The sequence below is a fragment of the Mustela lutreola genome, chromosome 11 (genome assembly GCF_030435805.1).
Source record: "Mustela lutreola isolate mMusLut2 chromosome 11, mMusLut2.pri, whole genome shotgun sequence".
NCBI lineage: Eukaryota > Metazoa > Chordata > Mammalia > Carnivora > Mustelidae > Mustela > Mustela lutreola.
In genome coordinates, this window is record NC_081300.1 from 51955471 (window position 1) to 51969948 (window position 14478).

The window sequence follows — 14478 nt, forward strand, 5'->3', positions numbered from 1 at the left end:
CATATGTAACATGGCTTGACAGAAATTTAAAAAAGCATTTCCTTAATAAACTATGTCATTTAATAAATTAAAAATTTTTATATTAAATATCCAGATAACAATATCATATTAATTTAAACTTCATCAATACATTTCTTTTCCTACTTCATCCCTTAGAATATTATGACTTATTAAATATGTATAAATCCCTGACATAAGCAATTGATACAGATGACCTTCAGAAGTAGATTATTATCATAACCATTTTATAAACTAGGAAACTGAGGCTCAGTTTTGTAAATGAATAGCTCAAAGATTAACAGTTAAGCTTTAGAATCTAAATTCAAATTCAGGTATATATGAATGTGAATTTCAATCTTTAAATTTTGTTGACATTATATAGGAAAATATTTCAAGAAACTTTAGACAATAAACTAGAACACTGTAACTGTAACTTAAAAGGCTACAGTGTTAATATTTATGTCTGAAGTGTTCCTACTTCACTATAAAGAAAAGTTAAATAAAATTGTTTGGCCAAGCCCAACTGTGCCATGAATTCCTAAGTACAGAGCAGCAATTTACATTTGCTTTAACAGGGACCAATTACTTTTTGACCCTTTGTTCATTAGTTTCATTTTTTAATTTTTTCAAAATTTTTAAATGTTTTTAAATCAAAAGACTTTTAAAATTAAACTTAAAAGAAAAAATCACACAGAGAAAATTAAGCATTTACTCTATCCTCATAATGTTGACCCACATTCAGCATTCAGACTAGCTCTTGACTTCTGAGGCCACAAAAAAAAATTATATTTTTCTAATAACATAGTAGTTACTTACAGTTCAGAAGTGGATGCATGCAAGAAATGTCAGACAAAAGAAAACTGCTTTTTGGTGGCACCAGGTAATTCTGTCCCATTAAAGTAATCATTTTTGTAATGCTAGAGTTGTTTTCAACAACCCGTGAAAATAAATCCTGTTCTGTAACGGACATATCTTCATCCATCAATTGTAACACCTGAAGTTCCATTTCATTCAGAGAAGGCAAATGCTTTGCCATTGCACATAATTCTGACAAATTGCAGGTATCAAGTGGTAAAGTAATGGGCTCACTATACTTGTCCCATTTTTCAGAAAGTGGATGAAGAAAGCCACTTTTGAGACCTTCCTGGATTAACTCTGAAGAGCCATCCAAAATCAGTCCCCTGATCTGTAAGAAAAATTTGTTAAGGTACATTAAAAGGTCATTTACATTAAGACAATTCTCTAATTAATGAAATTCAACGATGCTTTGAATATGTGAACTTATGGATTGAAATCAGTATTTTAAAATACTAAAATAATTTTATGATAAAATGTAAAGGCAAGAATGTGTGAGTATACCTTTGAATTGCTGTTTCCTAAATGTGGAATAAAATAAACCTCATAAATTCACTTACAATTAAATAACCAAACAATATACATAAAAAAACACATTCTTAAAAATGCATTAACATAGATGAGAAACAAATAAATAAATATGAATTTGATAACATGAATGTTTCTAGAAGAAAGCAGAATTTCTAACCTATAAAGCAAACTAAGCTTAGATCAGATTTAATATTATATTTTTCCAATGATCTAATTTTAAAATAAACTTACCTTTGAATTTATATTTCTTAAATTGTAAAGAAAAAAAGCAACCATTAAATGAACATATAAACAAAGTTTTGCAAAAATACAACTTCAACCATTAGAAAATTAAAATCTAAGTTCCACTTCTGGGCAAGGCAATACCAGAGGTCAGATTTAACTTTTCATCTGAAATTACTTTTTTAAAAAAGTATAAAGTGTAATTTTTTTAAAAGGCTTTCAAACCTTAGATGGATGTCAAGTAGTGAAAAATACTGGCCCCTAAAAAGGAGAAATAGAATGATTGTTCCAGTTTACTGCTTTGAGAAAGTTTCCAGGCAGCAGCAGAGCAAAAGTTTTCAGAGTCCAACAGTCTCTGAGTAGAGAAGATGGAGCTCAAAGTCTGAAAAGGTCAAAGCAGCTAGAATTTGCAGGGCAGGATACCAAAGAGGAGAGAGGTGCACAAAGAGAGAATTCTTAAAAGCTGCAGAAGGTCCACTCAAGTCTCCCCAAGGTCAGGGAAAGAAATGATGTCAAATGTTAAGAGGAAACAACCCACAGAACTCACGCCGGGCTGGGAACAGTGCTCCCATTGCCAGAATGGAACTCTCCTAATTACAAGGCATCAGGTAGACTTCTCAAAAGGGTACTGCCTCATGAGTCAGGAAAAAAAAAAAAAAAAGCTCCAAAGACTGCTCTGGACTTAACTAAAAAAAAAAATCTTAAAACAAGCTTCAAAACTTTAGAAAAAAAAAAAAAAGTCACAAAAGGATCAACCTTTTCTTTTTTTTTTTTTAAACCCAGATATTAGGAAGGTTTAAATTCCTTGATGTTACTCACATATTTCCATTGGCCAGCACTGTTTTAGTTGTTGTTGCTGTTATTGTTGTTTAAAGATTTAATTTATTTGACAGAGAAGAGTGACGGGGGGGGGGGGGGGGGGGGGGGGAGCGGCGGAATACAAAGGGAATACAAAGCAGGGGGAGTGAGAGGGGGAGAAGCACGCTTTCCGCTGAGCAGGGAGCCTAATGTGGGACTCGATTCCAGAATCCTGAGATCATGACCTGAGCCAAAGGCAGATGCTTAACGACTGAGCCACCCAGGAGTCCCAGATCAACCATTTTCAAAATAAATTTCTCCAAGAACAAATTTCAAGAATATTTATAGGAATATGAAAATATCTAGTACCTAAGAACTAAAATTGAAATGTTATACAAAAAAATTGAAAATTATCAGATATATAAAGAAGCAGGAAAATGCAACACATTACGGAGGAATAATCACTCAATAGAAACACACAAGAATAACACAGATGAACAAACAGCAGAAAAGGTTGGGTAGGTTTACTTGCAGCCCATTAAAAGATTAGGAACAGGGAAGGCTGGGTGGCTCAGTAGGTTAAAGCCTCTGCCTTCGGCTCAGGTCATGATCTCAGGGTCGTGGGATCAAGCCCCGCATCCAGCTCTCTGCTCAGCAGAAAGCCTGCTTCCCCCTCTCTCTCTGCCCGTCTCTCTGCCTACTTCTGATCTCTGTCTGTCAAATAAATAAATAAAATCTTTAAAAAAAATTAGGAACAAACGTAGAATATAATAAGGCACTTATCATAACCATATTCATATGTTCAAAAAATGTACAGAAAAAAATGAGAACGTTAAAGAGACACAAAAACTACTAAACAATATCAAGAGCTTCCACAGGGAAAAAACTGCATACCACAGGAATATTGCGGGTTGAGTTACAGACCACTGGAATGAAGCCAACTTATTGCAATAAAGTCAATCATCTCAAGCCAAGGTCTGTAAGCTGCAAAAGATTCACCTGTATTTTATAAATCAGACTATATATTCTTTTCTATAATCATTATCTTTTTTGTCCCCCTTGGTGCAGTCCTCAAAATATGCTATTTGGACTACCTCTGTTGACATCACCTGGAAGTTGTTAAAAATAAAAATTCCTACTCCCATACAGGAGATAGTGGGGTTTTAGTTCCCGGCCACCACAATAAAGTAACTATAGCAATAAAGTGAGTCAAATTTATTTTTTGGATTTCAGTGCAAATAAAAGTTATATTTATACTGTTCAACAGCATTACAGCCTTAAAAACAATGTATATACCTTAACTTAAAAATACCTTATTGCTAAAAAATGCAAACTATCATCTGAAATTTCAGCAAGTAATATTCTTTTTGTGGGTGGAGAGTCTTGACTCCATGTTGATAGCTATTGACTCATTAGGGTAGTGGTTTTTGAAGGCTGAGGTATCCATGGCAATTTTTTAAAATAAGACTACAATGAAGTTTGCTGCATCAGTTGACTCTTCATGAATGCTCTTTGATAGCATTTTACCCACAGTAGAACTTCTTTTCAAATTGGGAGTCAATCCTCTCAAACCCTGTTGCTGCTTCGTCAGCTAAGTTTATGGAATATTCTAAGTCCTCTGTTGTCATTTCAACAATGTTCACAGCATCGTCACCAGGAGTACATTCAACCTGAAGGAACTGTTTTCTTTGTCCATCAGAACCAACCCCTTATCCACTAAAGCTCTGTCATGAGCTTGCAGCAATTTGGTCCCATCTTCAAGCTCCACTTGTAATTCTAGTTCTCTTGCTATTCCCACCACATCTGCAATGACTTCCTCCACGGAAATCTGGAACCCCTTGAAGTCTTCCCTTGGAGTTGGAATTAATTAGGAATTCCTCCACATTCCTGGTAATTTTGATATTTTGACCTCTTCCCATGAATCACGAATGTTCTTAATGGCATCTACAATAGTGAATCTTTTCCAGAAAACTTTTCATTGACTTTGTGGCCAGATGCATCAGAGGAATCACTGTCTGTGGAAGCTATAGCCCTATGAAATGTATTTCTTCAATAAGACTTGAGTCAAAATTACTCCTTGATCTGTGAGCTGCCAAATGGATTTTATGTTAGCAGGCATGAAAACAACATACATCCAAGAGCACATCTCTATCAGAACTCTTGGCTTACCAGGTGCATTATTAGTAAGTACCATTTTGAAAGGAATCTTTTCTTCTGAACAGTGGGTCTCAACAGTAGGTTTAAAAGATTCAGTAAGCCACGCTGTAAACAGATGTGCTGTCATCCAGGCTTCTTTCTTCCACTTAGAGAGCAAACACATAGTAAACAGCATAATTTTTTTTAAAGATTTATTTATTTATTTTCGACAAAGAGAGAGAGCATGAGCAGGAGGAGAGGTAGAGGGAAAGGGAGAATTTCCTCAAGCAGATGCCCTGCTAATCATGGAACCCACTGAACCTGATACAGGGCTTGATCCCAGGACCTGGAGATCATGACCCAAACTGAAATCAAGAGTCCGAGATTTAACCAACTGAGCCACCAGGTGCCCTAACTTAGCATAGTACTTAAGAGACTGAGGATCTTCAGAATGGTAAATGAGCATTGTCTTCAACTTAAAATCACCAGCATCAGTAGCCCCTAGCAAGAGAGCCAGCCTATTCTTTCAAACTGAAGTTAGGCATTCTTCTAACTAGCTGTAAAATTCCTAGATGCCATCTTCTTCCAATAGAAGCCTGCCTCGTCTACCTTGAAAATCTGTTTAATGTAGCCACCTTCAATAATGGTCTTAGCTACATCATCTGAATCACTTGCTACAGCTTCTCCATCAGCACTTACTGCTTCACCTTGCACTCTGATGTTAGGGAGAGAGCTTCTTAAACCTCATAAACCAACCTCTACCAACTTCAAACTCTTCTACAACTTCCTCATACATCTTCTCAGCCTTCATAGAACTAAAAAGAGAGTTAGGGCCTTGCTCTGGATTAGGCGTTGGCTTAAGGGAATATTGTGGCTGGTCCAATTTTTTAACCAGACCATTCAAATTTTCTCCATATCAGCAATAAGGCTGATTTCACTTATCATTCATATGCTCACTGGTTTAGGACTTTACATTTCCTTCAAGAACTTTTGCTTTGCATTCACAATTTCACTAATACTTTGGTAAAAGGGACCTAGTTTTGGCATATCTCAGCTTTTGATCTGCCTTCTTCACTGAACTTAATCATTTCCAGCTTTTGATTTAAAGCATAAGACATGTTGGAGTTCCTGGGTGGCTCAGTTGGTTAAGCATGCAACTCTTTTTTTTTTTTTTAAGATTTTATTTATTTATTTGACAGAGAGAGATTACATGTAGGCAGAGAGGCAGGCAGAGAGAGAGAGAGGAGGAAGCAGGCTCCCCGCTGAGCAGACAGCCCGATGCGGGACTCGATCCCAGGACCGTGAGATCATGACCTGAGCCGAAGGCAGCGGCTTAACCCACTGAGCCACCCAGGCGCCCAAGCATGCAACTCTTGATTTCAGCTCAGGTCATCCCAGAATCATGAGATCAAGCCCCGAGTCATGTTCTGCACTGGCTGTGGAGCCTATTTAAGATTCTCTCTCTCTCCCTCTCTCCTTCCCCTTCCCCACCCCACAGTCTCTTAAAAAAAAAAAAGTGATCTCAGGGTCCTGAGATCGAGCCCCGCATGGGGCTCTCTGCTCAGCAGGGAGCCTGCTTCCCCCTCTCTCTGCCTACTTGTGATCTTTCTCTCTGTCAAATAAATAAATAAATAAAATCTTTAAAAAAAAATTAGGAGCATCTGGGTGGCTCAGTCAGTTAACCATCTGCCTTCAGCTCAGGTCATGATCCCAGGGTTCTGAGATTAGAGCTCCACATCAGGCTCCCTCCCCTTTGTCCCTTCCCTGGCTTGTGCTCTCTTTCTCTCTCACTTTCTCTCTCTCAAAGAAATAAAACCTTTTTTTTTTAAGTTTTTATTTACTTATTTGACAGAGAGAGAGAGATTGCAAGTAGGCAGAAAGGCAGGCAGAGAGAGGGGGAAAGTAGACTCTCTGCTCAATCCCAGGACCCTGAGATCATGACCTGAACCGAAGGCAGAGGCTTAACCCATGGAGCCAACCAGGCGCCCCAAATAAAATCGTTTAAAAAAAAAATTTAAAGTCCGAGACACCCAACTCTTCCTTTCACTTGAACACTTGGAGGCAATTGCACGGTTATTAATTAGACTAATTTCAAGACTGCTGTATCTCTGGCAATAGGGAGGCCCAAGAAGAGGGAGAGAGACTGGGGAATGGCTGGTTGGTGGAGGAGTGAGAGCACACAACATTTATCAGTTAAGTTTGCCATCTTATATGTTTGCAGCTTGTGGTACCCCAAAACAATCACAATAGTAATATCAAAGATCACTCATCACAGATCACCATGATAAATGTTATATAAAAAAGTTTAAAATACTGCAAGAACTATCTAAATGTGACACAGAGAAACAAAGTAAGCAAATGCTGTTGGAAGAACGGCACTGACAGACTTGCTCAATGCAGGGTGGCCACAGATTTTCATTTTTCAAGAAGTGTGATATCTGCAAAGTACAATAAAGCAAAGAGCAATAAAACAAGGTATGCCTGTTCAATGCAAAAAGGAAATATATACTAGATTGCATTAACAGCAGGTACTGAAGAAGAAAAGATTACTGTACTTGAAAACAACACAATAGAAGTATCCAAAAAGAAGATGACAGAAAAAATATTTGAGGAGGAAATGGCCAAAAAAATTTCCAAATCTGCTGAAACTATTAATTTATAGACTCAAAGTTCAACAGAGGAGGTGGGGAAAACTGCATTAAGGACCATCATAATCAGGTTGCTAAAAATCAATGATAAAGAAAAAAATATTCAAAGCAGCAAAAGATTTCTACTTTCAACTAAGATAAAGTCTCAGGAACAACAGCTTTCAAGACACAGGACATCAGGCAATAAAGACAATGAAAGAAATCATAGGTAAGCCCTATGAGTGCCCCCAGCTAACTGCCTGGGAAGTTTCTAGGTCAAAAGAAAGAAGAATCTGGACAGAGCCTAGGAAAAATCCAGAGCTGAGTAGAAAAAGCAGAGAATACAGGAAGGTCAAGACAAGAATTCATAGGACAGGGTACCGGATAGGAAAGAGCTACAAGAGAGAACTATATAGATCCATAGATAGTCACACTGGAAAAATTCCCCTAAGTACTAATGTGCTTAAGTGTATGAGGGAATTATACAAGGCCAGGAAAAGAAACATCCAAAGGACAGAAGAAATAGTGCCAGGAGTTCCCACAGGGCCAAGAATGGTGCCTATTTCCAATATTCAGACTGAGAATAAAAACAAAATTCACCAGGCGAATGGGAGACAATAAACCATGCATCTTTGACAGAGGAGAGGCACTGACAGCTGGTCATTTGGAATATACACTACAAACACAAGGATGGTTACACATGAAGAAAAATCAAAGGGAAATATTAGTAGAAAAATCACCTATTCAATCTCCACAGATGCTTAAAAAACATTTCATAAAATTCAATAACCATGTTTGATAATAACAGTAAATAAGAACAGATGGAGGGGTGCCTGGGTGGTTCAGTCAGTTAAGCACCTGTCCTTGGCTCAGGTCATGGCTCCAGGCTCCTGGGATTGAACCCGCATCAGGCTCCCTCTCCCTCTACCCTTTCCTCCTTATCCGCTCCCCCCAACCTGCGCCACGCTCATTCTCTCACACTCTACCAAATAAATCAGTAAAATCTTAAAAAAAAAAAAAGTAATGGGGCACCTGGGTGGCTCAGAGGGTTAAGCCTCTACCTTCAGCTCAGGTCATGCTCTCAGGGTCCTGGGATCAAGCCCCACGTTGGGCTCTCTGCTCAGCGGGTAGCCTGCTTCCCCCTCTCTCTCTGCCTGCCTCTCTGCCTACTTGTGATCTCTGTCAAATAAATAAATAAAATCTTTAAAAAAAAAAAAGTAACAAAAAAGAACAAATGGAAACCTCCTTAACATGCTATTTGCTGGTAAGTCCAAAAGCCAGTATTATGCTTAATAATGAAATCATCACCACTGAGTCAGGAATAAGACAAAGATATATACTGTCATATCTATGATTGAATATTGTATTGTATTGTATTGTATTGTATTGTATTGTATTTTCTAGCCTATACATTTACAAACAAGAAATAAATGAGATAAAATAATTAGAAAGCTGTAATTAAAAGTTCTACTATTTTCAGAAGTTATAAGTATTATCTCAAAAACCCAGAGATTAAAAGAAAAAAAAACCTACAGCAACTTAAGAAACTGGCAAGACTTTTATAAAGAAAACCTTATAAAATGACAACAGAAACTGAAACAAATGGAAAGACATATCTGTGTTATTAACATCTTAAAGATGTCAGTAGGCCCTAATCTAATCTATAAATTTAACTTGATACCATAAAAATTCTAATTGCTTCTTTTTCTAACCAGAATTAAATTGATCTTAATGGGAAATTCATATGGGAAAATAAACAAACAAAACAAAAACTCTGTAAAAGAGAAATATGGATAAAGGGGGGGTTGAGCATACCAAATATTAAAACATACTCATGTTATAAAACCTGAAAAGAGACTGGAGGATAGAAAAATAAAGACAAAATCAAGAAACAAACTCATATACATATGTGTATGTGCTACTACACTTTATACCACAATGAAATCTAAATGAATCAAAGATATAAATATGAAATGAAATAATATTCTAGGAAAAAACATGGGAAAATTCTTTCATTTTACCCCCCATGGGAAAATTATTTTAAAGCCTTGAAGAAAAATACCTTTTTAAATATGACTCAAAAATCCAGAAGTCATGAAAGAAAAAAAAATGTATAAATTCAACTAAATAAAAATACAAAACTGTGTATGTGGTTAAAAAAATCATAATTAAAATCAAAATGACAAAATGGTAAAAATATATTAGCAATTTATATCATAGGCAAAGTACTAGTTTCCCTAACATATAAAGAGCACCTATAAATTAAGGACACAATATTTGAATACACAAAAGAAACAAACAGTTCACATTAAAAAAATACAAATGGTTTTTAAATGTATGTAAAAATACTTAACCACACTAAGGGAATGCAAATTAAAATCATACTGAAATATTATTTTTTACCTATCAAACTGGCAAGTATCAAAAACAATACAGCACACACTGTAAGGATGTGAGAAAAAAGGCAAAATTATACATTTCTGGTTTGCTAATAAGATGATAAAACCTCCATAGTAGCAATTTGAAAATATTTATCAAAAGGTTCAAACCTCTGACCCAACTACTTAATTGCTTGAAATGTACCCTGCAGATACACACATATTTATGTATATAGCATGTGTATAATGTACCTAAATGTCAACAGCTAAAGACTAAGAAAAGTACAAAAGACAAGTGACATAAACCAATTTGTAAAGTACGTCTATCTGAAGGGAAAAAAGCAAGAAAAAATTGTATCAAGTATGCTACCACCTAAATAAAAAAGGAGAAGGGGAATATATGCACAAATTGTATTTCATGTATGAACGCGACCACCATTGGACAAATACATTGAGAGGAAAAAGCAGGTGACTGAGGAATAGGGATTAGAGAAAGACCTACTATACACTCTTTGTAAATTTTGAACTTTACCAAATGAATGCATTTTCTATCTAAAAATGAAGTTAATATTAAATAAATTAAATAACATGTAAATCTGATCGTGTCACCTGCTTTCAACAGCTTCCCACCACCCTTAATTCTAAATGTCTTAAGATGGTCTTGTAAAATCTCACATGACCTGTGACTTCTTATTTCCCCAGTTTCATCTCTAACCACCCTCTCCACATTCCACAGCCCAGCTACCAGAGCCTTTTTCAGTTTCTTAAATAAGCTTGATAACCATCTTGTTTTTAAACTTTAGCAAAATGCTATTCTTCAGGGCTCCTGGGTGGCTCAGAGATTTAAGCCTCTGCCTTCAGCTCAGGCCATGCTCTCAGGGTCCTGAGATGGAGCCCACATCAGGCTCTCTGTTCAGCAGGGAGCCTGCTTCCCCCTCTCTCTCTGCCTACTTGTGATCTCTCTCTGTCAAATAAATAAAATCTTTTTTAAAAAATGCTATTCTTCTCAAAGAACCACTCTTCATTACTCTTCATCATCCTCTTCATATGACTAAGCCTACTACAAAGACTCAACTTAAACAAAATTAGTGCCTCCATAAAGCTTTCCTTGACACCCCATCCTTAGGTCTAAGTTGGACACCCACCTCTGTGCTCTCACTGTATCCTAGACTTGTCCTAGCATAGTGCTTTTTATGATATACAGTAGTTTAGTTTAATCATCTGTGTCCCTCAAGAACCTAAGTGCTAAAACAGAAGCACTGTATTTATCTGTATTTCTATTGAAGTCCCAGGAATAACTCTGTCTGCCGTACAGCTGGCACATAATGAATATTTATAAGTGAACTGAATTAATGCACTTACTGAGTGAGGGAATAAATGTATAAATGAATTAGATAAGAAGAAAGGGAGGGGCACAGAAAGATTCATTCAGTAAAGAAAATAAGACAAGTTCTATTACAGGCTTTTCCTTAATATATGTTCCTTAAAGTCATCTACGTATCTTATCTATTAACAGTCCTCGTACCAACTTCAAACATTCCATTACTGCCAATAGACTCTAATCCCTATAAATTGTTAATTGACAATAAAATGGCCATATACTTTTATTCCAATTTGCTACTGAAGCTAAAAGAGTTCTAAATTTGATTTTATAAATATTCTGTTCTATGATTGAAGGGTTTGATTCTATTCTGTAGCACATGAATGTTTCCCAATTTATAGTTATCATTTATAGTCAAAAGTATTTAGTGATCTGAATACATATATGAATTCAAGAAATTCTATTCTCTAATTTCATTTAACATCTTAAAATTATTAATCTTTCTTATATCAGACCCTGGATTTTTACATACTTCTGCAGTTTAATCTTGCAAGTGACATTTCCAGGCAATAGAAATACTTTGAAAATTAACAAACTACAGCAAACTTTTGGTATTGAAAGATTTAGCACTTGTGTATTCAGCTATCCTCAATACACATAAAATCCAATGTATTAATGAAAACCACAATGCGATATCACTCTACACCTCTTAGGATGGCTTTTACTTTTGAAAAGGTAAACAGAAAATTACAAGTATTAGAATGTGCAGGAACTGGAACCCTTGTGCACTGCTGGTAGGAATATAAAATGATGCAACTGCTGTGGAAAAGAGTTTGGCAGTTCCTCAAAAAGTTAAACATAAAGTTACTATGTGATCCAGCAATTCTCATCTAGGTATATACCGAAAATAATTGAAAGCAAGACTTAAACAGATACTTATACACCAAATATTCATAGCAGAATTATTCACAACAGCCAAAAGATGGAAAGAACCCAAATGTCCATGAACAAATGAATGGATAAAAAAAAATGAAGTGCAGATATACAATGAAATACTACTCAGTCTTAAAGAATGAAATTCTGATACTGGAATGAACCTTGAAGACATTATGCTAAGTGAAATAAATTAGAAACAAAAGGATAAATATATGATTCCACTTATACACCTATAATAGGCAAATGCAAAATACAGAAAGTAGAATAGACGTTACTAAGGGCTGTGGGAAGAGGAAAATGGGGAGCTATTTAACTAGCATAGATTCTATGTGAGATGATAAAAAAGTTCTGGAGATGGCTGCACGGTGATTATGGCTCAATATTGTGAATGTACTAAATGCCACTGAATTATATATCTAAAAATGGTAAAACAGGGTTGCCTGGGTGGCTAGTCAGTTAAAAATGGTAAAACAGCAGATTTTATTATGTACATCTTCCTACACAAAAGAGAAAAAATCTTAGGTCCTATCATCAAATTAACTCAACATGTCCAAGACTGCATTTACTATCATCCCTCCTAAGTCAAATTCCAACCCCAATTTTCCCATTTCAATCAAGAGAGTTAAAGCTTAAATTACTAGAGTACCCTCTGTTTCCTCTCATTTCTTTACTAGATCCCCTTTATCATTATGCTCTAAAAATACATCCTTCACATCGTTCATGATTTCTTCTGCAACTATCTTATTGAGTCATCTTACCTACGGACAAGAGACTTTAAAACTTATCAAATTTCTAAACTTAACCAATATAGAAAAAGTTTACTTGTGTTAAATAGTAAAACTAATAGAAGTATATAAAATTTTAAGAAAAATTGAACTCTTTATTACTATAAAAGTAAAAATAAATCACTCCACTATTAAATTCTAACTTTGATCAAAATAACTGCTTAATTTTTAAGAACATCCTTATTTATATTGGTTATTTATACTACTTCACATTAATCTTCCAATGTCATCAATGAATATTTCACACCTACCTTTGTATGATATTCCATAGCATCCAATTCACCTTGATTGAAAACGACACATCTTTTACGCTTCTAAATAGTAAATTACAGAGACAAAATTATGTTGCCATCTATCGCAATATTGATATTTTGAAATATATTAGTATTTCTGTTATCACATTTTCCATAGTGTGTATCTTAGTCTTGAAGAAGTTAATCAACAAGGAAGGTCAAAATCAGTGAAAAGAGTATGGACTAAGGAAATAAGCTTTCCCAAATAGAAAAATTACTATGTATTGTTATTATTAATTATTATTATTATTGTTATTACTACAAATGAATGATATAAGGTCACCTAACCTGTATCTGCTATGGTACAATGATAAAATGTAGCACAGACATCCATGAACACAAGAAAACTGTGACACTGTATAATATTCCTAGTGTCATCTACCAGTTGATATATATCACACAATTCTTAACTTCATTTATGAGGAAAGGAACTATTCATATACTATCATTTTAAAAATCCCTTGCATTTTCAATAGCTCTTTATGACTGATCTGAGGGCTAGGTATAAATCTGCTATACTAACACCATTCTGTGTCTAACAACTCCACAGAAAAGAACATGTAAGACAGTGCAAAATAGAGCAGGGACTTTATACCTCTTATTGCTGAAACATGAGTGCATACACGGTAGCATAATCCCAGCAGGCTAACAATAAATGTTTCCTGGCTGAATAAATAAATGGACTGAAAACTAAGCTAATTGAACAGTTTGCCTTAGCATATCAGAATTAAGGTAAGTTTTTGTGAAGATATTAATTACATACATTCATCTATATTTTTCCATATTAAAATGAGAAATTTATCCAACATAATAGTGAAAACATTAAAAGATGCCCATACTTAGTGAAGTGCAAATGCTTATTATTTTCCTCTATTAGTAATAGTATTGATAATCCATGTAATATTTCACTGAAATCTCAGACATTATATATTCTTTCCTATGCCTGACACACAGCAAATGGTCAATAAATATTTGTCCAAAGGAAAAGAAAGACGGAAGAAATTACAAGAATATTAAAAGTCCTACTTCAGGAAACGAGAACAATATAATAAATTACCCCAATTACTTTCCTTATTCTAATTCTCAACATGCTTTCTTATTTAATATCTTTCTTCACAGATCTCAGTTATAAGATCCATGAAGGTACTAACTTTGTTTATCTTGTTTCATCCCTGTATGTACAACAGCACACAGAAAGATCTCAAATATTTGTGTGTGAGTAATAAAGTTACTCCTACTCTATCAAAGAAAATGTTCATATAATCTATCTGAAATGGACTTTGTATAATCACTTCTGAACTCTTCAGAAACATAAAAATTATTAAAGCATAATTAATTTGATCTTGAGTATAGCATTCTTGAAATTTCACCAAAAGACTGCACCAGTGTATATACAAATACATATGCTTTAAGAACATACACAATTTCCTATAGTAGCTTTCTACTTTTATTATTAAAAACTTTATGAAATATCACCCTTCCTGCAAACTTCATTATATGAACTTATCCCCAATGGACAGGTCTCTAAGAATCTCCCAAAATCCATAAACTGCTTTGGGATTTTTCAGACAAAGCAGCACACTGTTGAACAAAAAC

At 35.1% G+C, this 14478-nt stretch overlaps 1 protein-coding gene across 4 annotated transcripts in view; it reads right to left on the reverse strand.

Annotated features, from left to right (window-relative positions):
• METTL4 (methyltransferase 4, N6-adenosine) overlaps window positions 1-14478 on the reverse strand; it is a 43378-nt gene that overhangs the window by 25478 nt on the left and 3422 nt on the right. For all 4 annotated transcript variants that reach the window (XM_059140130.1, XM_059140131.1, XM_059140133.1 and 1 more), the window contains exons 4-5: window positions 12841-12903; window positions 817-1186 (exon numbers count right to left, since the gene is read on the reverse strand). In XM_059140130.1, the coding sequence (XP_058996113.1) occupies window positions 817-1186; window positions 12841-12903 (433 nt within the window). The remainder of the gene's footprint in view (window positions 1-816; window positions 1187-12840; window positions 12904-14478) is intronic.